This window comes from Cinclus cinclus, chromosome 1 (assembly GCF_963662255.1).
Source record: "Cinclus cinclus chromosome 1, bCinCin1.1, whole genome shotgun sequence".
Lineage (NCBI taxonomy): Eukaryota > Metazoa > Chordata > Aves > Passeriformes > Cinclidae > Cinclus > Cinclus cinclus.
Window position 1 is genome coordinate 108,651,439 of NC_085046.1, and position 26,579 is coordinate 108,678,017.

Below are 26,579 nucleotides of genomic sequence, written 5' to 3' on the forward strand. Positions count from 1 at the left end.
TCAATAGTCTCTAACAGGAGCGAGTTCTGGTATGAGATTAACAGTTATATTTTTATACAACCTACTGACAAGTATTTTAGGAGTATATACTAAATTGTTCAGCCCATCAATATACTGACGTTCTCTGGAATACCTCAGAAGTTTGTATCTGCAGAAGGAGTTGGAAGAAGAAAAATGAGAATGATTTGAAGAAACAATTCAGTTGATGTTAGACATGATACTGTGACAGTCATGTAATTGTGTAGCATACCTTAAACTCTGAAACTACTTTTCAGACCTTTGAAATTACCAAATAACCTACCTCAGGTTTAAAAGCAAGGTTGTAAATATTTTTAATACAGTTAGATTTTATGGTCACACATACAAGTTAACATTAAGACTAAAAAACAATGGAGGCATTCAATATGCAAATTTTTTATGGTCCCAGACTAAATAGATTTTTAAAGATTATTGAATTTCTTCATGTTCTTTTGCTATAAAATTCAACTAAGGAGTTCAGGAAAGATTTAGGAATCTTCACCATTCTTCATTATCCATTTAATTGTCTGAAATTATTTTCATTTCACTCTTGAGACTCCTGTATTTGCAAACTCTAAATTAGAGGCGATTAAAAAAATGTTCCCCTCCCCCAGATTTCTCATATATACACTTTAGTTTCCTATAACAGATTTACTCATCTCTACTGCACGTCTATAATTTTATTCATAATACAAAATTATGAATAAAAGAGAAAAAATATGTTCCCAGAAAAAGACATCCATTGATGGCAGAATTGAGCAGTTTCCTAGTTACCTGAAAACACATATCATAAACCCTTTATTTTGTGTTTCACCTTCTAAATTTTTTGTCTAGCTCATCTTCTGCATTCTGGTTTCTATTCCATTCCAGGGCAGCCAGAACCTACTGGCCAGTTTAAGTGTTTTGTATCTTTGTAGCAAAATAAAGGAACTCCAAAAGAAAAGTTTTAAATCAATGTATGCTGGAAATGAGAAGACCAGTATCTCAGAAAAGAATTAAATACGACAGAAGAAACCAATCCTTGAGGAGTTTTAAATTCTGTTTTCATGCAGGAGTCCTTTGCCCTAGCTGCACTGCTTCCTTTTGCAAAATATCCAAAATAGCCAACTAATGGAGCCCTGCCAGCACTAATGCCCAAAATATTATGAAACAATTACATTATGGATCAAAGGTTATGATGATAATATCTTCTGACATGCAAATTTAATCTCTCTCATGGTTAAATAAAAATATTTGAACAGCAAACATAACGTTTAAGAAAACACAAATTGTAGCACCAAAGAGGAAATAACACTAATAAGAACTGGCATCTTATTCCTATGTGTGGATGCAAGAAAAAAAAATTATGTCTTTAACTGAAGTATTTGAATTTTTCTGTTTTTCTTACCGTCCTAAAAACTGGACTTCTCCCCTGTGATGATGAGGAATGGATTTGTACTTCCCTAAATCACCTTCTGGTCTTGTTACATTGTATCCAGCATAGTGAACCCTGCAGTAAAACACATAAACATTTGCAAAAATATGTTCTTACAACAGGTCATACAAGTTAAAGCAAAAGTGAAAAACACACATCAAATATTTTAAAGTCTTTATGTTCACTGACATTCTCTTCCTGAAAAACCCTGCAACACTCTAAACCCAGCAACTAAAAAAGCTGGCCAAACAAAGTGCAAAATACTAATAATAACTTCATATTTAATATTTCCTGTTTGTTCCAGCACAAAAGCTTGAGAATAGCAAGAAAAAAGCATTAAAAAACCCTCATCCTTTAAAAGATTTTTCCTTCTATATAAACTCATGCAGACACTTTCAACAGCTCAGAACAGTTTTGACTCATTCACTGTGAGCAGTTGGCAATGCCATGAGCAGGGCTATCCATTGTCCAGCCTGGAACTATCAATATATTCACAAATTAACCTCTCTCAAACACTGTCCCTGAGATATGAAACTCATGCCTACACTATATGTCTGTGGAATAGTTTATCATAATGCTAGCACTAAGAGTGATGTTATATTGCTTAGTATAGGTACCTATTGTTATATCTGTTGCTATAAGACCCAGCTCTTAAAAACTTGCTAGTTGTCCCCAGCACAATAAAAAAGAACATCATACTTATCCTTTCAAATTGTATGTTCTTATATTTCTGAAGCAAACTATGTAGAATTTGTCCATATGAAACAAATTACAAAAAAGGTAGCAAGTGACAGAACAAAAAGCACCTAATTGGTCTCAAAGGGTGGACAGTACAGGAAGACCTAAGCACTCAAATCTCACCTGTTCCAAAGATCATCATCTTCTCCACCCCATCCCCAAAAGGCATTTGGAAAACCATTAATCTTCTTGAATTGTTCCACTGTCAGGCCACTTACACCACCGAAGAACTCATTGTATGGAAGGCTGGATATAAAAGACAAATTCTATATTATCAGCTGAACTTTGATAGGTAGCCCACTCTTTGAACAATACCTCTCCAAAAAACCAAAAGCCCCAAACTAAGGACATGATCAGAGGCTGAATGTATTCACTAAGGAAAACTGGTTCATAGATTGCCAGCATTAAGTAATACACACCAAGCTGAACAAAAGGTTTGCAGTAGTGCCTGATTTGCATAAAAGATGCTCTTAAAACTGTAGCTCCAATTAGTATCACACATATGAAACAAAAGTCTACCAGGTATTTCAGATGGCTGATTTAGACCCATAGCTGAAATATTAAGTGAAGCCCTTAAACTACTTATGTTGACATTATTCAACTGAAAAAAAAACACTTTAATCAACTGAAAAGTTACAAATCAGTAATGCATCAATTAAATAATTTTAATTCATTATTATATCCTACAGAACTGTCAAAATTTGAGAGAAGCAGTTTAACATCATGTATTAAACAGTGAATGTAAAAGAACATTTTCCAGGTTTTAAAAGATAAATTTTTGAATCAAAAGGATCTACAGGCTTTCCTGTCAGTAAACAACAGTATTTACTAACACAAAAAATTAAGCAATAAGCAGTTGGCCAAAATGAATAGCCTATCCACATAACATACTATGCCCCAGACAATGCAATTTCCAGTCCTTCAAACACTCTGGCAATCTTAAAAAATCAAAACATTTACGTATCTATATTTACTTAAATCAATAATAACTTGCCTCCTTAACCCAGAAGCTGCTACAGTAAAGTAACTTTCAGAAGCAGCACACAATTTCATAAAATGAAAGTCTCTCAGGAGACACTTCCAAATCTGGAACCTTCAAGAGTTAAAATCATCTGTAAAAAGTTTTACCACTGCTTATGACACAATTGCCACACTGGATAACTCCAGAATGCAAGGGGGAGGAAAATAGAAATAAACACTCATGTAATTTTTAATCTCTGTGGAAACACAGAATTCAACCAAATCTTAATAGCATGTGGGGAAGGTTGCAACTATATTTCCCTTTCAACATTCAACTGAAAGAGCAGGAGTTTTAACCCCCTTCCTCCCTCTCCAAAAAACCTACATACATACCTCAAAGATAACCAACAAAAATTTACTGCCAACCCAAAACCAGACCACCAACCAAAACCAAAACCAACTGAAATATGACAGTTGATGGAACTTCTTGAGGTTTATTTATTTTTGTATTTTATAAATCTGGTTTTGTGTATACAAAATTTATCAATTTTGCAGATACTTATCTATTTAGACATTATATAAATGCATGCATAAAATGTTTTATAAATACATACAAAGATGAAATCTCTTTCATAGTCAAAGGTGCTAATTTATTTAATTTTAAATACACATGAAATCTTTAAACATTTAACTGCTGATTGGTTGACAACCTGAAGTCCAGACACAGAGCCATGGTTTCAAGGCATTGCACTGATCTGTTAGCTGACCAGGTTTTTGAGTTGATTAATTTCACAAATATAGTTCAGGATAGCAAATACATTCATGAAGCAAGTAATAAGATACAGCTTATTATTATCCAAGAATATTATTATCCAAGATATATCCAAGATATTATTATATCTTGGATCTTATTATCCAAGAATAATTTCATGAGATAGCAGAGGGTTAAGAAGTGAATGACACATCATTAATGTAAACTGACAGAAGAAAAAGAGGTAAGAAAGCTGCAGGTCCCACTACATTCACCAAATGTCAGTAGAGACTGAGAGAAAATATACAAAATGGTCTAGCAGTAAGAAAATCTTCAGTTTAAAAAGCAGTATGACAGAAATAGAAGTGTGCATTTGTAAGAAAATAAAGACACTTTTCCTGTGATATTTTGCTGCAGATTAATTGTTTTGATTTTGTAACAGCCAGCACAAGTGTTTATGCAGCCTTGTTCTAGCAAGATAGGTAAGACTTTCCTCCTTGACAGACAAAGCCTTTTTTTTCGAGATCAACCTCACTACAATGAGCTCAACACTGAAAATCATAAATAACATCTTCTAATTAGTAACACATCAAATATAGTCACTAAACTTAAATCTTTCTTTCAGTAACTAAATATTAATTTCTGTAAACAGCATAGTAGGAGGCTGCTTTGCTGTTTTCACCTACTGTATATAGTGTCAAAAAATTCATATACCTTTAAATACTTCTGGGTATTTAAGAAACAATGTGAATAAAACTATTTACTTACATGTACATGTATTTGTCCAGCTTTGCTGCAAAATGGCGTGGCATTTCTCCACATCCATAGTAATTTCTGTCATTTTCAGGTAAGTGATCCACATCATGAAATATTATGCAATCCCAGACAGCATCCTTCATAGCCTCTTTGAAGCCAACATTAAAGAGCATTGCACGATTAAAAGGTTGTGTACCTGTCTTCACACAGAAAACAAAGGAGACATTGTAAAAATCAAGAAGAGACAAAATGTCAATACTATGAGAAAACCTTACTCTAGCACATGAACACAAAAAAAACCAAAATTGAAACTATGCCATTTTTGACCAGCAGCTCATGGTGGGTTGGCTGCACCCCAGGATGGGGTTTGCCCTCCTGGCTGCCAGGGCACACACTCCTGAATCCTGTGAGCCAGGAGCGAGCCTGGCTGCCAAACAGCACCCCCAGATTCCTTTGGGCAGGGCTGCTCTCCAGTCACTCCTCTCCCACTTTACACTTGTGCCTGGCTTTACTCCGTCCTACGTGCAGAGTCTAACACTTTGGTTTATTAAATTTCATCCCATTAATCACTGCCCAGTGCTCCAATTTATCTAGAACTCTCTGCAAGGCATCCCATCCTTTAAAAGTCAACCACAGCCTCCCAGCTGGAAACCATCAGAAACTTGCTGATGGTGTATTCGGCTCCTGCATCCGCTGAACATAAGACCCTGGAACTGAGCCCTGAAGAACACTACTGCTGACCTACTTTTTCACCTTGAAAACTTACAGTAAATTCTAAGAGGCCATCTTATTGCCTACAGAATATCAGCCCATATTTGAAGAAAAGTATCATGTATCTGGCCACTGATCAAGCTGAGGAATGGAGAGAGAGCCTTCCTTTTTGATTTAAAGGACTAGAAGAGTAGAGCAACAACTTTTAAATTCTGGATTTATCCAAATCTTGGCAAGTGTACCAAATCCCTTTTAGCAAGGAATCTCAAAAGTCACTTTTCAAGTAGATGCTGTTACCTGTTCAACAACATAGAAGGCGAATTCCAGCCGCTGCTTCTGCAACATAGGTATCAGATGACGGAAAAAAATTGGAAGGTGCTCGTGACGATTCCGAAAGGGAATAAGGATAGCCACCTTCAGAAAAAAAAAAAAAAAAAAAGCTATTATATCATCATTTTAAAATTTTTATTTTTCCATACAGATCAAGTTTCCTGTCGTTTTTAAACAGATAAGTTTCCTGTCGTTTTTAACTTTTACATTTAAATTGGCTCAGTGTTTTACATCTTGGTTTCCCCTAGGAAAGTGTGGTTGAAATTTGCTCAAATAATTAAGAAAAACATTTTGAGTAAAACATAAATAAGATATTCTTTTTATGTTCACTTGCTTCTAGTTATACTTCAAGCAACAGACACATAGGACAGATTTGCATCCATATGATGAAATGTTTAGTAACTACAGCTAATGTATCTTTAAAAGTTCTTGATGATCCATTTCAAATTTTTCTCCTAGCTGAAGTTTCTTCTTGAGCACAGATGGCATACGACAAATACAATAAGATACTACATACATAGCACCAAAAGACTGAGTGCTTGCAATGCTAAATTATTCTTATATATCAACAAGAAAAAATAAACCAAAACAGAAAATCAGCATCTAACCTTCCAGCGTGGCTTGCAGTCATTTGGTTTCCAGTGTCCTCCTGGTTTAATGTCTAAATCTTTTGAAAACAGTTGCTGAATTTCATCAAAACTAATTTCACTCATATTGACATCAATAAGGCCTCCTAAAGAGAGGAAAAAAACCCGCTTATATATTAATTTCAAATTAGACAACTGACCTAATGCTACAAGGAATATCATAGACAAATGGCATCAGAAATTTGTAGTTACACTACCTACAGAAAAAAAAAAAAAAAAAAAACACTTACACTATCCTCCTAATCTTTAATTCTTACAGAATTAATTTTTGGTGTTTCCAAAAACAAACATTTCTTCCACAATACCCATAAACAAAATACTCATTTCACAGCACACAGAACAAGCAAAGTCATTTGAATTCTTCATCTCTTAAAGAAAATTTGGGTTGCCTTTCAAGTACCACTGTTGACAATTCTACATTGCACTACTGAACCTTTACTCAGATTGTGTGCCTCCCTGCTCCACTTCCACATTAAAAGAAAATGCATCATCACTACATTCAATAAACTACCCCAATTTAAATTTTAGATGACATGTGCATTTCATGTAGAGTCTTGACCCACTAATTCACCACTATTTGCTTCAAATCAATTCATAGCAATGGACTGGATTTGAGAATTATCATTGGTAGAACTAATGGGAAAAGTATTTGCAAAAGGCTTAAGAGTGAAATTCAGTAAGTTATTGAATAAAGACCACAATATGGTTTGAAAAGAATAAGGTTAGTACCTACTATGAGAAAATATAAACATTGGTTGACAGCTGAAAGTTGTGAGTTATTAGCTTATGCACGTGTGAAAAGTTCAAAACTGGAAACAATGATTCATAGTAAATACTCTCAAAAGCAATAGAAAGATTCAAGGAAATCTGGGGAGAAGACTAATGTAATACTCATTAACAAGAAGCTCAAGTTTTTCTGCAGCAACTACTTCACTATAAATCATCAAATAAAAATCTTTCAAGAACTTACTGACAACACCATAAAATATTCTTATTTTTGTCTAGAAAGTTAAGGATTTTGGTGGGGTTGGTTTAAAGTCAGTCAAAAAATCACTCCCATTTTCTCCCATGTGTCCATATCCTCAAGATCTTATTTGTGCCAAATAGACTGTATCACTGAATTGACTAGTTATCCAAGTATCTTGAAAACATTTAATTTTTTTGGAACACAGGAATAACTACTGTCTTCAGAAGAAGGTAGAAGATACTGTAAGAGCTATTTTAGTTTGGGATATGATTAAATAAAGTACTACTGGCAAATGAAGAAGGTAACACTTTTTTAATGTAAAATTATAAGTGAAAGTTATCAATAACAGTACACTATGGAGCTATTTCAGGAGAAGATTTAAAGAAACCCATATTTATTTAAATATTTTAGGAAAAAAGGAATCCTGACAGTTGCCAAAAAACTTGTATAGATAGACATTAGAACAAGCTAGTCCTACAGAGATTTAAATAAAAAAAATAAAAATAATTAAGAATAAAAATGACTTCTTTAAAATAATCTTAGATTATCATAATGGTTATGTCTGAAACTCTTCAATAACCAAAAGAGAAATCTTACAAAATATAAAATCAAGGCCAATCAACAAAGGACCAGTATATATACATGTACAAAATAAATTTTAAAAAACCAAAAAAATTTACAAAAAATCCACTTCAACTACTAAGAGACAGAAAAGCAACAAGAGCCTTTCAGTCCAAATACAGAAGCTAAAAGGAAAATAAAGCTAAATAAAGGTCAATTACTACCCCAGAAAGGGAAGGAAATAATGCATTATGAGATTCAGATACTTCTTCTGAGAAAAGTTCAGATGTGACCAGAGTTTAAATAAGAAAAAAAAAAATCAAATGATAGAACAGCATTTAGATAAAGCCTATAGATATAGGTGCATCTAACGCCATGGGACATGATGAAATTCCATCCAGAGTGTTTGAAAAGTAGCTATAGTAAAACCTGAAGTATTGCTACTATCAACAGTACACAACAGATGACTGAATACAAATCAGCATTTTTTCCTTGTCACTGGTAGGGGCAGGAGAAGGCATCTCTATAAATAATTGTGCTCATTATTCATTAGTTCTATCACTGTCTAGCAGACTGCAATAAAACATATTTATACAACCTGCAAAATAAGAAAGCTGAGAAAGCAAAAAAATTATTTTGAAGAAAATCAGAAAAAAATTTATTCAACAAATGAAACAGGTACAGAAACCAGTAAAGTAAAATTAATTCAAAATAAGGAAGGATGGTTTGTTGCTGAAGGAAAAAATGAAGCATGCAAAGCAAAACAAACAATACCTGGCTATGCTGCAGGATACAGAAAGATAGTTTTACAGTTTATAATGAATTGCATGTTAATACAAGTCAATGCAATGTAATTGCACAAAAAGAAAAAATCTCCTCCTGGAATGTATTAACTGCTGCTATGTGAAAAAAAGAGAAGTTCTCCAAAACTAATTTGTTTTCTAACCAGGATTTAAGCCAGTTATGATGCTTTACAAAGAAATCAAATTAAAGACAGTCTACAGTGCAAAAAATTCAAGAATGACAAAAGCTTTAGAAACTCTGCAGTCGAGAAAGGTTGGGATTATCAGTTTATCTACAAAGGAAAAGACAGATTCTTGTGGTGCTTCTATCTCAAAGAAGAGATATTTTGCTTACAAATTACAACAGCATTGTTCAACCAGTGGGTTATAACCTGATATACCAAGTCACACAAAATAGCAACAGCTGTTTGTATTTTAAGAGCATATGTCCTTGGGTCCAAATATGATTTTACCATGCCGCTTTCATGATATAAATTTGTCAGGCTGATGCAAAGAAGAAAAGTTGACTTCTGTAATTACCTTAGATTAATTAAGCATGTCAGGGTATACACCATTCAACACTCTTTCTTCCCTGGCTATCTCACACTTCCTACAACATTGTATTACATTAGAAGATCTTCAGAGATGCTTTATTTTGATTATACTTAGACAGAGAGATGACTATTAAAATGGCATACATGGAAACCAAAAGGAAACACATATCCATCCCTTTGCTGAAAAGCAACTTATCCAGTGAATTATTTTCAATTAAAATTATTATTTCTCTATTAAACTAATCAGGATAGAAGAAGTATAGAGCAATTACTAATAAAAACAACAACAAAAAAAAAAGATAGTAAAAGGAGAGCAGCAACAAAGAGATCTATCGAGAAATTACTGGTGGAATTACTTAGTCTGGGACTAATCTGACAGAATTCAAACTTTCAAGATCCCTTGAAAGTGCCATTAAAAAAAATAATTTATATGCATTTTTCAATCAGCAAAACATCACATATTGTTTCTCTGATTATCCAGATTTGCCATTTGCTGAACTTTTTAATGTTTCCAAAAGTAGCTAAAATATTTAATATTTAAATAATTTGGTTTTATTTGTTTAGATGTTCAATATTATATAAAAATGTGATTTTTCAAAGTCAAACTCTATGTCTGGAGGGAAAGACGTTGAAATAAGGACATTATCACACCATGGGGCTAATTACTACTTGGCTTAAGACAATTTTCTATGACTTAGTTTCATAAGCAACAGCAACTGATCTATACTTTTGGCTCCATGTCTCTATATTTAAAACATAAAACAAAGCTTAGAATCTGACATTATTGAAAAGAAACACAGGCAACATGCACTGTTTCTGTTTCCTTCAATAGATAAACTCAGTTGAGATTTTAAAAATGTTATAAAGTAATCAAGATTACCCTAATAACATCAACCCTTTTTCCTTGAAGAAAAATTTATCAGAATTCAGTTTAGCTGCCAGCAACATTTTTTGGTATGATACCTATCTGAACTGCTATATTAGATATTTAATTAATTGGTCATGCTGAATGACAGCCCACAGATTAAGTCAGGTGTCTAAAAGACAAAAGGTTAGAATTCTGGAATGCATCACAAATAACTTCAGAAACTATGCGAGATTTTCTCTCTTACAAATCAGTAGTTCAATTATTTTATTTCAAATTAGTAAAGCTGATTACTAAAGAGACCAAAAATTCAGTGAGACATTAATTACAGGCAAACTTCTGCTAAGCATCATTGTGCATTATTAGATGTATTTTATTCATTACTTTCTGCAATATACTTAGACTCATTACAATTATATTTTATATTAAGGTAACTGTGTTTTGTTTAAACTACGTCATTTACTAGATAAACATTAAAGCCCATTTAAAACTTACTCATGTAAGGCAGCTTCTCTGGACAAGGCTGGTAAGGAGAGTAGGTGAAGTTCTCTGGAAGATACATTGTTGTTTGAGCAACACAGTCACTAGAATTGTTTCCTTCAGGATAATCTTAAAAAGAAGAATTGATTTTTGTAAAAACCTATGCTACTCACTGAAATGGTAACACATCAGCATGAAGGTGAGAGCATTCATTTTTATTTAACATATTCCTAGTAGCATGATCTAAAAAGCATTTTATTGCACTAGAGGAATAATAATTAAATACAAGTATCTTTGTTAAAGATAATACAAGTATTTCCGACTAAAGTGAACTGATAAATAGTAACAATTTGACCTTGACTCCAATTTCAGAGAAGTAGGATTTGGGTAAAAGTTTTCATAATTGAGCTATGTCACTAATGATAGGCTTTTTTTTTTTTTTTTACAAAAAAAGGTCTTTTAAAAATTAAATAAGAAATATTCTTACCTGTGCCATTCAGTGTAGTATTTTTGTTAGTGTACAATCTTATCATGTGTCTTATTGTTTTTACATTTTCTCTCAACATTATACCACGAGCTTGCACCATAAAGAGATAGGTGTTTGCTGATAAAACAAAAAGCAATTTTGAATTTGTATTAAAATAATGTATTTCCAAATTATTCTAACATACATCTACAATGCTTTCAACATTTTTTACTGTGTCTGAATGCATGGTCACTGAACAATGATTCTTAGAGATGAAGGTCCACACAGTGAAACCTAACAGCAACAATAGAAAATAATAAAATGGATTCATAATTATGGCTCTATTCAAACCCAAAAACTACAGACTGTCAATATACATTTTATATGACACTTTCATGTCTCTTTAACTTTACAGTGACTGAGAGTGACAAGAAAACTTAATTTACCAATAAAACACTTTCATATGTAGATACATGTCTCATATATACACCTACAAAAATATTACTGAATATAGGACAAAAAAAAGGTCTAGTAAATCTTTTAGTCCCATATAATGGTTCCTTTTTTAGTCACTAATTAACACAACTTCCAGTCAAAATGTACTGTTATTCATTCACTCCAAACAGCTGCTTTGTTATACAACTGTTACAAATTTCTGCCAATCTCAAAGTATTAATATTTTTAAATTATACATGAAATATTTATTATAGGCATCAAGGGTGAGTTAATCAACACTGAGTAATTAACTGACTCACTAACAACAAGAGCATGAAATATTTCTCTGTCTCAATCTGGCACCCAAAGCCCCAAATAGGAGCTCAAGGCATTTCTTTGTATTCAACAGAAGTTGGTAAGTTAGAAATGAAGATGCATTTATATCTGAGTGAGAAAATGTCTACCCAGGACTCAGAGAGCTGAAAAAATATTGCAAAGGGAAGGATAAATTTCCTTTGCAGAAGGTAGCAAAGAGGATCAAAGGGATCATCTGTCACTTCACCTACATTAAGCACCCAGTTGTCTGGGGGATATTTGGCTCGCTGTAACTAGCAACCACCCTAACAACAAAAGAATGCTCTGCATCTCTGAGAGGAAGAACTAAACATACCAGGGATGAAAAATAGAAGAAGAGATTAAAGAAAAGTTAGAAAATTATCTCGGGAACACGACCAGATGAGACAGCACCAGTGGCATGACACAAGTAACTCCGGATCAACTGATAACTTCTTATAGCCCAACTTAGAGGTCTAGAGCTACAGAGAACTGTGTATAAGGGACTGGGAGCATTTCCAGAGGGAAACACGGTGATTAATTCCACCATATTAGCAAACAATACTACCAACACCTACAGAGATAAAAACACCAGCATAGTCTTTCAAGGAATAGTAATTCAAAGTCCAGCAATAATGTCTTTATTTTTAAATGACTGAATGGGGGGGTTGTCCTGGCTTTCAAATAACTCCTTTTTTAAAATAAGGAATAAAACCAACTGAAAGATAGGCTCTTAACATGCCAGGTGCCATGCATGGCATGTAATTCTCAAACCGTTGGCCAGCATGACTTCCTGGGCTTGTTAACAAGAGTTTACATAAATATAAAAGTTACTCAGCTGCTACCGTCCTGAAGTTGTCTCAATACTTTCTGGCCACCAAAACAGAAGCAAAACAAAATGAAAAAGCTACAACCTTGGCTTCATGACAGGTAGAAAATCCCAGATGAAAGATACTTACCAGGATTCAAGACAACAGATAACATTCAGATTTCCTTACACAAAAATTACACAAAAAACTTCTCAAAATTTTAACCCAATTCACATTAAGTAAAACATTGTGATTCCAATTCTTTAATTCCACTTGTAGTTTTCCATTCAAATACTGAGATTTTTAGGGTGTCTCTACTAAGCATTTCAAGGAATCTGTACAATTCATGAATTCATATATGAAGTTTCCTACTCAAGAAACTCATACTTTAGGAATCAACATAAAGGCAATTTGATCTGTTCCTCCAAGAACAATTATTTACCTCCACACAAAAATTTTAAAATTCAAGGTTTTACTGAAAATAAGACCAAGTGTATATTTGTCTGTAAAATAGGATAAACATTTCCTAACAAAAGCTTCTTTCTTCAAACTTTAACATATTTTAAATTGGTATCATCTCTTTCCACAAATAAGTTTTTCTTTTTCCTCCCATAGGTACAGCAATTCTCTTCAATATCTTCCCATTCCAATACTAAAATAAAGTGGTATTTTAAATATAAATCCATTACTAAATACTGATTTCAGAGCTAACCTCTGGAATACTGTGTGTTTTATTCTCCTTTTTAATGTGATACCAAAAGCTAAAGTCACTTGAATTTTAACTCTGAAGAAGGTTTATAGGGCTTTCAGCAGGTTTATAGAAGGATAACCTCAATTCACATAAACCAGGCACGGTAGGTTGATGTGGCTAACAACGAAGTCTCCACCCAGTTGCTGGCTCACTCCCCTGAAGTGAGACAGGGAAAACAATAAAAAGAGCAAAAGTCTTACAAAACTAATATAGCAAAGAACTGAGAGTAAGAATTTTCAAACAAGCCCACAACAAAATCAAGAGGCCAGGTACACATTTTCAATTTTCATGGGAGATGTTAGCGCAGTCCAGATAATGGAGATATAAACCTTGAAAAAACAAGATTTTCTGCAAAAGCACCTACATCTCCCCTTTGGTGAAATACAGCTTACCCCTTCTGACACAGAGGAGAAAATTTCGAGCAAACACGCAAGACCTTTGTGAAAGGGAAAGCTTGAAAAGGCATTTGTCTCAAAAATAGACACCATGAAAAGACATAACTGGAAAAAAAAAAAAACAAAACAAAAACCCAACCAGGTCTGCTGCCACCTTGGCTTAAGTATGCAAGAGCTGCTATTGCTGCCAGGAAGATGTAACTTTGCCATGTTTTTATCAAGTAGTTCTTGAAGTCTACTTCCTCTTTCTTGCGGAGCTGCTTGTCAGCTCGCTATCAAACTCTACACAAACACATCAGGAATAAATCAGGAATGAAACATTCTCCTCTCTGGGCAGTCTTTTTCCCACTGTCAGGCTCTCCAGCACAGTTAGGAGAACAGATCTGCTCAGTTTATTCCACTGTCATTCAGCAGCTGCTTGCTTAGGTAGCAGCAGATGCCTGAGCAGCCAATTAATTACATCAGAAGGTAAAACATCAGGCAAAAATCAAAGATATTAATTTAGTCCCAAAAATAAATCTCATCTCCTGGCACTGGTCTGCTGGCAAGGACCTGTGACAAGGAGCACAGTAAATGTGTCACATCAACCAGCAGCAACAACAATAAAGTATTCAACCCACGTAGGCCAAAAGCACAACAGAGACACACAGCTTTTCTTCTGACAGCCATACAGAACTCCAGAAGGTTCCTGGGATGCCCTGATGGCAACTTCCCGCACAAGTGCCAGAGTCAGGGAGGGGAAGGGACCTGCAGAGCCTCATACTTACCAAGGAGGAGGGGATATGAAGGGGGATATGAAGATCAAGGGCAGCCTTAGCTGCAGAGATCATGAGATGGTGGATGGAGTTCAGGATCCTGGGGGCAGGAAGAAGCAAAAGAAAGCTCACAACCCTGGACTTCAAGAGAGCAGACTTTGGCTTCTTTGAACATCTGTGTGGTGGACTCCCATGAGATAAAGCCCTCAAGACAATAAAGCTGGGAAATATTCAGGGATAATCTCCTTCAAGCTTATCAGAGATCCATCTCAGACTGTGAAAACTGGTAAAATGCCAGGAGGCTGTATTCCTGCCCTCAGTGGAAGACTTGGAAGCAAACAAGACCCAGGTTAAGTCCATGTGATGTACCAAATGCTAAGGGAGATGGCAGATGCCATTGCACAGCCACTTCTGACCATCTTTGATCCATCACAACGAGTGGGAGAAGTGCCTGAGGACTAGAGGAAAGCAAATTTCACTCCTATCTTCAGAAAGGAAGACCCAGGGAAGTACAAGCTGATTAGCCTCAGCTTGATCCCAGGGAATGTGGTGGAGCAGCTAACCCTGGAAACCATTCTTCAGATACATAAACGACGAGAAAATCATCAGGAACAGTCAACCAACTGGGTAACCTTCTCTGATGAAAGATGCATAAGAAAAGATCAGGGGGCACTGTCTACCAGGACTTCAGCAAGGCCTTTCCCACTGTAACACATAAGACTGTCATAGACAAACTGTTGATGTACAGGCTGGCTGAACAAACGGTGAGCTGGATCAAAAGCTGACTGATCAAGCCCCAAGACTGAGGTCAGTGACCAGTGATGGACCCCAGGGGTCAACACCAGGTTCGTTCCTGTTTAACACCCTCATTAATTATCTGGATGACAGGCAGAACATAACCTCACAAAGTTTATTTATGACACAAAAATGAGGTAAGTAGCTGATATGCCAAAGGGCCATGATGGCATCCAGAAGTACCTCAGCAGGCTGGAGAAATGTGCTGACAGGAACTTCATGAAGTTCACAAGGAACAGTGCAAATGTCTGCAAATGTCGGGGGAGGAACAACCCCATACACCAAAATACTCTTAGGGGCATCCAACCAGAAAGCAGCTTGACAGAACAGGCTTTGGAGGTCTTGGTGGACATCAAGTGGAACACGAGCCAGCAATGTGCTGCAAAGAAGGCAAAGAGCATCCTGAGATGCATCAGGAAGAATGCTGCCAGCAGGTCAAGGTGATTCTTCACAGCCTTCACTCAGCATTGTTCCAGCCACACCTGGTACAGTGTGCAGTTCTGAGCTCCACAGTGAAATAGAGAATATGGACATCCAGGGGCATCCAACAATAGGCCATGAAGAAGACAAAGGGACAGAAGCATTTCTCCTGTGAGGAAAAGCTGAGAGAGCAGGAATTGTTGAGCCCAAAAGAGAAAGCTCAGGGGGTCACATTAATGCATACAAAGGGCAGGTGCATGTATATGTATACAATGTATGTGAGGGGAAGGTGCAAAAAGGGAGAGCCAGGCACTTTTCAGTGCTCAGGGACAGAACCAGTGGTGGTGGGCAAAAACTGAAACACAGGATGTTCCACCTGAACACCAGGAAACACTCCTATACCGTGAGGGGGATGGAGCACTGGCACAGGTTGCTCACAGTGGCTGTGGAGAATATTCTCAGAAATATTCTAAAGCCTTCTGGACACGGTCCTGGCCAACTAGCTCCAGGTGGCACTTGTTGAGTAGGGAGGCTGGACTAGATAATCTCCAGAGATCCCTTTCAACCTCAGCTAACCTGTGATTTTTCTTCTACTTTTGTGTTTCTGCATTTGAACCAATCCTTGATGTCACAGTGCAAGGCAAAGCACAAATGGGGAAGGCAAAATTTCACATGCAACCAAAGAAACATCTAACTGTGTAACCACCTAGAAGCAATTTTATTCATATTCTTCTTATTTCACTGTACATGGTTCATGATAAGTAAGAAAAAGAATTTCTGACTCAAGAAACATAGAATTCAGGCTGCCATATGCTTTGCAAGTTAATCAGATAGAAAGTTCAGCGAGGAATATATAAGAACACACATATATATAGAACACCTTGGAACCAATACTATACTCAATGTTCCATCTCAAGCAACTGTGAGTGTGAGCTCAGAGCTCATAACTAATTCAGATGAAGTTTTCCTGTCAATTGATCCAGATCTGCATCAGCAATCATGAACATACAGCCACATGTCAGTCATCAAAAATCCCGGTTTTAGGGCATTATTTAAAACTCATTCTGATAACACACATTAGGCCATTAAAGGGATCATCCTGTATTTCAGAGGACACATTAAAAATATCAGATGAATCATTTTTTGTCTCGAATTTTTATAGCTCACTAGTTATTAATAGTTTCAGGTGTTAGACTGTTGGGGGGGGCAATGCATTAATTCTAAAAGTACAAAAATATCTGTAAAAATGGCTCAATTTTCTCTATCAGGTAGCTGTTTGTTATTTAAGTATTCACTTGTAGACTATTTACACCTTTTTTTAAAGAAAATGGTATCATTCACAGATCACACTCCATTAGGGAATCAAGATCCTTCCAAGCAGCACACCAAAAACCAAAGCACTTCTCACAATACTGCATTCATTTATCATCCCACAGCTTCACAGGAAAAGCACAAGACTAATTTTTATATAGAAACTTAGTAAGTTATCATGCTGTACTCATACAGCAACGCAAAGACAAAAAAATATGCCACACACGTAGATGCAATCAATGTAGTAAAATATACAACGGAACAAGTGAAGTTGAAGCTGGGTCAATTACTGACATTCTGAACAAGACTAGGAAGTTAGAAATGTGATTGTTTTAAAAACATAGAAAAGTATTATTACCAAAAATTATTTTTAAATGCCAAACAAAAGATGAATAAACTTGGAGGTCACAAATTTGATTTTAAAATGCAGCTTTTAATTTGCTAAAGCAAAACCAGAAAACCAAGGCAAAACAAAACCAAAAACATAGAAAAAAGCATTATGTCAAGAATATTTTCAAAGCAATTAGCAAAAAGTTAATATACCCAGACCTCAACAACAACAAAAAAATTATCTATAATTAGAGTAGTTGTAGCAACATTATACACTGATCTTTCCAGGGAAAAAAATTGCTGAAAAACTCAGATAGGAAATACTTCATAGAAAACCCACAGATTCTGCAAGATTCAAACGCAATAAACACGGCTTTACAGAGAATAGGTCTTGACAAATGACCATTGCCCCTGAAATCACACATCTGCTAGTCAACACCTGTTTTCATGGGACTTCTGAAAAGCATATTCAACATATTGTATAAACATTGCTATGGATTTAAGCAGGTTAACAGAAAATTCTCCACTAGCAATTGTAAATGGGGAATCATCTCATGGGGGCATTTCTAGAACAAGTCCCACATGGATCTCTTCTTATCTCAAGGTTATGTGATATTATTCTCACCAATATTAGAGTTAGAAATACATTGTTGGCAGAGTTCACGCATGGCAAATTAACACAGAAGTGTTAAAGATGAAATTTTATGATTAATCTAAATATACAGTAAATAGAGGTCAGCTGAAGATTGCTTCTGAAATATCACAGTTACAATTCTAGAAGCTAGAATGTCTTCCACAGGATAATGACTTTAGTCTGTGAAACTGATTCATTAAACAATTCAGCAGCAAAGGAAAATATCCCTAGCAATGTAAGACTGCTATAAACTGGTTCCTATTAAAAAATGGAAATTTACAACAAACATCAATAAATACTATTGTAAGTGTTCAACTTCCTTAACATTGAATTTATTTTTAAACATTTGTTGCTAATCAGAAGTTGTTTTTAAAACAGATACAACAGCATGAAAAAAAGAAAACATGTGTCTTGAAATATATTATTTGATTTGTTTTTGAATATTAAATAGCAGTTTTTCACTATTTGTAAAATAATAATAAATCCAATCTTATGTCACAGGGATAGTGACACTGCATTTGAGTCTGTATATGCATATCTCCTTATAAAAAAAGTATCTTAGAAAGATACTGTTGAAATCTGTTGAAAAAAACAAAAGCTGCCAGCGTTTCTGGAGGTTAACAGTGATCATTCAAATGGTGCAGATGTACAAATCTGTAAAATGATGATGTACAAAGCTGCAACAAAGAAGCTTCAAAATTGTTTTTTATACTTCAGGCAACTTCCATACACTAATTGCAACAATGGATATGTCAAATGGATGAGTCCTCTGACTGCAAGTCTGAGGAATTGGATAAATGCCAGGTCACTATTTACTGGGAGATGGTAAATGAGGGGATCTCCATTTACAGTGAAAAAAATTGAATCAAAATTTCTTACGCTTGCAGTAGTTTTAAGCATGATAGAAGATACAATGTTCAATATAATTTCTAACATATTTGATACTCTTCCACCCTCTCAGGCTATTAGTTGATTATACAGTAAGATATAGAATAATTCAATAAATGCGCAATGAAATGAAGATAAAGGACAATCACAAATCTGAGAAAGTGAACTGACCATTGGCGATACCTTGCAAAAAACCGTCTTTTGTATTCTAAAATCCTGAAGCCAATCTCTGGTCTATGCTCACAAGAATCTAGCACTGGATCCCACACAAAGCATAATCATTTTATGCTGCTCCCCATAGTATCATCACATAATTTGAATACAAAAGACTACCTAAGAGTAAGAGCTATAGAAAAGCAAGCCAAAATAGTAACTTGCAGAAACAGTCTTATTAATCAAAAAGCCAGTAGATAAGCTATCTTTCACCACATACAGATGTGGAAATGGTTAAAGCTTTGGCTATGTCAGTAAGGCATCACAGTTCAGATAAAAGTCCCCAGGGTATACCATCTCTGCTTCTCAACACATGAGAAGAATGCATTCAAATAAATGGCTGGCTTAAGTGAAAACTCATTTCATATGAAGTCTCACAATTACTTTGTCCTTGTGAAGTTAGCTGCACACCATAAGTACCTAGGTATAGTCTGTTATCTGACTAAGAACAACATCACAAAATTAATATTGACTGAAATCTTATGCAGGCAAATTCCCTGACCGAGTAATACCTAAGGCTTTAGGAAAAATATCAGATAAAAATGCAGAACAACTGATTCAGAAATAAATGTGCATGTTTAGTCAAAGTTAATCTGTTGGTAAAAGAGAGTCATGAATAACAGGACTGTGCTGAGCCAACATAATGGAAAAGTCCTTGCATCTCCCAGATCAAGGCAGAAAACTGACCCATGATACTGCCTGAGTTCAGTGGGTTCAATGAGCCCAAGCCCTTAGTCAGAATGCTGAGGAACATTTCACCACTGGAAATCAGACATCAAGCAGAGTGTTTAAACCTCAATTTCCCCTTCGCACAAAAGAAAAAGGAAAGTCCCTATTAATCAGAAAGTGAACTACAATTTCACAGGTAAAGGATTTGATGATAATTTGTGGAACTGACATGAAAAACTGCAATGCAAGCAAGAAGACCTCTGCAGCTAATGAAAGTACTTCTGCCTCCAAGTGAAGCCTTTAATAACAGGTGAACTTTAATAATGGAATATAGATGAAAATAGCTCCCAAACAACCAGTTCTGTAGTACAAGCATTTCCCTGCAGAAATAATGGAACTATGGGACAGACAAGTTTCATTTACTCAAGAAACTTATAAGAGACCCATGAGAATAATTCTCTAGAAAGAAATAAGTCAATCATGGGGAAAGAAAAATACAAACATTAACATCTACCACACCCTGCAAAATTCATCAGCCTTTTATCAGATACTTCCACACAGCATGAGAAACAAGCAAGTTGTTTTAGTCCTATTCCACTGCAGCACTTGAGGTGCAGTAAACCTACACACAGGCTCTATTACAAAACCCTCAGACAAGGTATACCAGCTACCTATCACTGTGGCAAACAGTCAACAACAACCTGCCCTGTACTGGCAACAGTATAACCAGCAAATCAATACAAGCAACTGTTGTCTATTCAGCACCTTGGGAAATTGCATTTGGGGTACCATGTCAGGTTTGGGCATCCCAGTAAGAGACAAACATTAATACCAGAGGAAGCCCAGAGGAAACCATCCAAAATCAAGCATATTATGTACAAGCAGAAACGAAAAGAAATGGGTTTGTTCAGTCTTAAATAGAAATGGTTAAGAGGAGGATTTTTTTGCTGTCTTCAGCAAGATAGTACTGTTGTACAGAGAAGACTAAATGCAACACCTGAAAGTATTCGGTGAAAAGACATAAGGCAATGAACACAAGTTAGGAAATTATGATTACATATTACAATTTTCACACAGTTGTCTGACACTGGAACAGGTTTCCCAGAGTGACAACAAAATCTTCATCCCCGTATTTATTCAAAACTCTGCTGGACACGACTCTGAGCAATTCAATCCAGTAGTATCTGCTTTCAGCAGGAGGTTGGATCAGGTGACTTCCAGGTGCCCCTGCCAATCTAAATTATTCTATAATCAAACAGCAAGTCTTTAGAAATACCACAACTGCCACAGATGCCAGGAACAAAGAATATCAACACAAAGGCTGTGCCCACATTTATGGGCTCAGCACCTGGAAGCAACAATAAACATTAATCTTGCTGATAGCATTTTTAGCACTCTTCCCCATTTCTGCATAAGTTCAAAAAGGAGTGATATCATTCTTCCTATTAGGTAAACTAGTTCCTAGTAACAGAACAGGAAACAGATTTATATAAAATTGTGAGCTAAAACAAATAGAGATGTTTCAAAGTTCCATGTAGGTTAGGACTGACAAAGAAGCAGCAAGATTTTAATAAAAGAAGCAGAAGACCATAAGAGAGAAAACATTATCTGTTTTTTCCTCCTCAATCTCATTTCACCATTCAGGATTCCTAGTTATTGATGTCAAAGCAGACTGCATCTTCTTTGATCACTGCACTGTTTCATAACCAGCTCTTATTTGAACTGCATAGGCCATTATGTTCAAGGTAGACAAGCTAGAATGACAGAATATGCTGAGTTGGAAAGGAGCCAACTGGACCATTGAGTGCAACTACTGACCCTGCACAGGACCTCCCCAAGAATGTTACCATGTGCCAGAGAATGTTGTCCAAACACTCCTTGAACTCTGTCAGGCCTGATGCTGTGACCTCTTCCCTGGGGAGCCCATTCCAGTACTCAAGCACCCTCTGGCTGAAAAACTAGACTAAAATTGCCTACAATATGGAGAGCTCTAAGACACTTTTCCACCAAATCTGGCAAAGGTTCTCTGCTGCAATAAGACAGAAAAGAATAACCCAGGGATGAATAAGGGATCATTTTCTGAGATCTGTTATGTTGCCCGATGTAATTTCAGATATAATGCTGAGAGCAAATGGGAAAAACAGGAAAAACTGTCTCCTGCAATACTCAGGTTGGTTTGGCAGTGAAATTAGACCAGCAGATGCTCTCCCTTGGTCACCATTGCCTTATTATTTTGTCTTACTCCCCTAATCTTTGGATCCTTTCCACAGTGTAAACTTGAACCTACGTATGAGTTCTGGACAGCTGTCAGGACCAGACATAGAATATGAGTCCCTTTCATTACTTTTATCTATAACACTGAGAAAAACCCAAACATATTGGTGCCAATTAATCCTGCTTTCAGGAATATTAGCTTATTCAGCCTTTAACTAATACATGTATATTCACAACTTTCAATGAAGTTTCAGAATCACAGGCTATTAATTCAAGATCAGAAATTTCAGTTTCTGCTTTTTCTAGGGGAGCACCAAATGAAGTACTGTCACAAAAGTGGTTCATTCTGAGAAGCAGCACCTCTTATCTGCATTCACTGAATACTTGAGACTATCACACAGAAGTGTCATTAAACATTTAAATTAAATTTTAAAATTTTAAACATTTGAAATAGAGATAAAAGTTTCTCTTTTAAGAAAGATAAAGTTTAAGGTTTTCCTCTGAAAACATCCACTGAACTAAACAGGAAAAATTAGAATTAGAAAAATAGCTGTCACCTCTAATTAATAGTTAGAAATCAATCTGCTCTTGTGTTTCAGCTCCTCTGACTACCAAAAGACTACCAGGATGCTGAGGTAGTGCTCCAATCACCTCTATCTCATCCAGTCATCTATGCTTACAGAAAAGGGAAAAGCAGGCACATGAACAATCCCACACAGTGCTTGAATTCTTCTTAAATCATTTAAACCCTTTATTTTTATATTATTTGCAGTATTAGATGTCTTAATCTCAAAACACAGAACCACGTCTGAAAACATGAAAATGTGGTTTTCCTTCTCTCGTATTATACATAGAATAATAAAAGCTTTTATTTCCTAAAGAACTAACATTCTGAGAGGACTCTTCAAAAATGAAAAAATAACAAAAATCTGAATTGCAATGGAGTTGCAGTATCTGTAATTATGGTGTAAATGAAAACTTTTAAATATTAGACAAATAATGGAACACCTTAAAATAAATAATTAAGATTTATTTCCTCCAAATAAATTGTCAATATTTCAAGTTGACCTAAACTGCATGTGTTACAAAATTTGCAGTTTCATTAAAAAAAAAAAAAAAAAAGAGAGAGAAAAAAAAAGGCAGTAACTATTTTCTAAATAGTTTGAAGGACAGAGGGAATATATTAGTGACCTCCTTGAGAATTCTTCCAGCACTAAGCACTTACAGTGTTTGATAAGTCATTAATTCCTTGCTGAGGGGGACTCCCACTCCATTAGCCCATAAGAATTCAAAATTTCAGTCGACTTTGACATCTCAGGAAACCATTCTGCCGCATAACTCCCTTATTTTTCCTCTCCCACCTTCAAGTATACTGCAACTACATAAAACATTTGAGAGCCTAACTTCTCCCTCTCTTTTCAGTTCCTCTGACCACCACGAAGAGAAGCCAGCCAGGGAGCAGCTCCAGTTCCTTACAACATAATTAGAACGTTCTTCCTCTCTGACATTGTGCCTTGTAACTTGTTGAGGAATAAAATGTTCTGGTGAACTCAAATATCTTCAGTAAAACATTTGTACACAAATTATGACAGAACCCAACCATTTATGACTTAGCTGCAGAATTTTTTTCATTAAAAGCTTCCAACAGGTAAGGTGGCTGGGCTTCAATAAGCAACCTTTAGTCTTCCTCCTCTCCACACACACAATCAGCCTTGACTTAGATACGTCTATTCCATTACACTCAATATTCTATTCTGTCACAATATGCAAATGCCATGAGCATACAACATAGTATTATTAGATGAATCATCTGCCTGTAAACTTGGGTGTTCCTAAGTGCTTTAGAAAACTTCTGTTCTTACAACTTACATTTTCACTATACTGCCAGGAAGCTTGTTGGTTTTTAGATAATATCTGACCTTCTTTCTCTCCATTCCACGCAGAAACGTTTTAAGGAGCAAATTCCTGGGAAATCAGCATTACATCTGCAGGCTGATAGGATGAGATGCAAAACCTTCCTACTGCCCTTTCCTTTGTCATTTTCTATATTCTGTTCCCCAGGATCCTTCTGACCAGCACAGCAGCATTTCAAGATGGACTTAAGAAGTGCCACAGACAAGGAATAAGTTAATTATTGCAGGGTTTTGACTTAAGCTGGATGAGTTCACAACACAACCAGATAGAGTTAAGGCAGCACAGCATTGATCAGTAGCTGGGAAGAGTAGTAATCTCACAAACTCATGTAACTTCCCAAGATTTTTGCACTGTTAAACCACATCTTGAAAGGGCCAACACTATTTGTGTCTGAGATAGCAAGATAGAATAGCATGATTCTTTTTTCCCCATCAAGGTTGCTCAGACCTAATTAATCTACCCCAAGAACACTTTTGCTACATACTGTTGATTCCATTTCATTCCTGGTACAAAGGAAAATGAACATACATGTAATTCCCAATAGCTGAGCAGAAAGATGAAGTCAGAAATTAAAAGCCTCATCACTAAAGGCTCTCATTCTGAACAAGGTAATGCATATGCCTTGCTAAGTGAGTGTACTTCCTGAGAAAATATCCATTGGCAAGAAATGTTTAACTAACAAAGTAAAACTACAGTTGCATACATTATGTAAGATGCTATAAGTTTCACTTATAAAGATGTTGAAACTGTACTCTGCTATTTAAATCATATATCAATTACTTGCAATTAAAGTCTACTTTACATACATATCCTGTACTAGCATCTAAAGACCTAAGATGTCTAAATGGACGTCAACATCATTCTCACTTGGAAGACTACATCACATCCCTTTCAGCAGGGAAACACTGACAGACAAGAAAGTTCAGAACTCCAACCCTATAAATATCATATATTTCCTAACATTTTTTTTGCATTTATTTGAACTAGAAGAATAATTCGTAGATTAGCCAATATTGTAGGAACTACATAAGGAGAACTAGAGAACCATAGGTGAACTATATAGAACTATTCAAGTATGGAAGCAACAATTGCACCTTGAAAGTGTTCACAAATTAAATAGAAGATAGCGAACAAGAGGGAGCCAAACAGCATAATGATATAATCAACAGGAAACAATTCCTGAATATTCAGTGGTCACAGACAGTGTGGAGGTTTTGTAGTAATGGCTGCAGGGAGAAGTTCTATGCACTAAGGATGAAGAGAGTGATGATCTGGCAAGCATTTAGGTAGCACCTGATAAGCAAGGAGATGTGCAGAAAAATGTGGCAATCCTCCCTGAAAAAAAAAAAGGAAAACATTCCCTAATCAAGAGACACCCAACACAGGGAAATTCCACAGAGCACCATACAGGATACCACTGCCCTTAGCTCTGGGGTAATGCTAACCAGTTCTAAAAGGATCATCCACTAAGAAAAAGTCTGATGGTCTCCCAGTAACAGCAGAAGAATGAACTAAGGAAACCAGCACATTTCTTGGTCTGTTTTAGACACAAACTGGCACAGTTATTTTATGAAGGTTCTTCTAAATCAACCGTTTGTCTCCTTTTGAAGTGGTTCCTTCAGAAGCGGAAGTTACCAAACTGTAAAAACCTGTGAAGACAGAGAGATCCCACTAACAGAAGTAAACAACAAATATTCAAACTGGTTCTTCATTTTTGTTCACACGGGCTTTATTATTAATGCAGTTACTAACAATTTGAAAGATTAATACATTTAAGTGATTCCAGCAGTATTGCACTTCTTTCCCGGTTCATACCACCGTAACACGACGAAAGGCTGAGTCGCTTTAGTGCCTCACTTTGCCAGCCTGAGAAGCAAGGGCAGCATCCACCTACCTCTCGATGGCAGATGAACCTTCTAGAGCGTTTGAAAGCAGCAGAACAAAGATGCGGGATCCGCGCACGTTACCGCCGCCCCCGCCGGCCGCCCCGACCCTTCCCGGGCGGGCGGGATCGCGTTCCGACAGCCGAGCCGCCCCTCGCCCGGCGCCGCCCGCGCCCTCCCCGCCCGCCGTGACAGCCCGGGGGAGGCGGGCGCGCCCCCCACCACAGCCCGCACCCCGAGGGGGGGGCTCCGGACTCACCGATCCCGGGGGCCACATAGATGAAGTAGAGGCAGGATGAGGAAAAGGAGAAGAAGAAGATGAAGGCGAGCATGGAGCGGTTGGAGACGCGCAGCGCCTTCCGCAGCAGTGGCATCCTCCCGCCGCGCCGGCCGCCGGCCGCTCCGCTCAGTCCCGGCGAGCCGCGGCGGCGCTTCCCTGAGGGAGGCGGCCCGCTCCTCCCATGGATCGGGCGGCGAGAAGGTGAGGAGGGGGCGAGAAGGTGAGGAGGGGGCGAGGGGTGCCCCCTCCCTCCCTCTTTAGGGGGCTGGCAGCGGCAGAGGCGCGGTGTGCGGAGGGCGGGCGGCGGCGCTTTGTGGCCGGTCCTGCTGTCTCCTGGCGGGCGGCTGGAGCGGGGATGCCAGCCCGCCCGCCTCCGCGCTGCGCCCCCGGGCGGGCTGAACCACCGCCGGAGGGAGGGGCCCCGTTAGCGCTACCGCGGGGCTCGGGGAACGCTCCCGCCGCTGCTCACATGCCGCCGGGCACCGCGGCCACCCGCTCTCCCGCCTGCAGTCCCCCCCGTACTAGCGGCGGCGGCGGCCGCAGCAGCAGC

At 37.0% G+C, this 26,579-nt stretch overlaps 1 protein-coding gene across 1 annotated transcript; it reads right to left on the bottom strand.

The window, feature by feature from the left end:
* On the bottom strand, positions 1 to 26,123 carry B4GALT6 (beta-1,4-galactosyltransferase 6). Its single transcript, XM_062501401.1, has 9 exons — positions 26,009 to 26,123; positions 11,022 to 11,138; positions 10,550 to 10,663; positions 6,287 to 6,411; positions 5,646 to 5,762; positions 4,650 to 4,837; positions 2,294 to 2,416; positions 1,406 to 1,507; positions 1 to 148 (listed from the first exon to the last, which is right to left on the bottom strand). Exons 1-9 carry the CDS (start codon positions 26,121 to 26,123, stop codon positions 1 to 3), a joined length of 1,149 nt encoding a protein of 382 aa, XP_062357385.1.
* Positions 26,124 to 26,579: the final 456 nt, after the last annotated feature.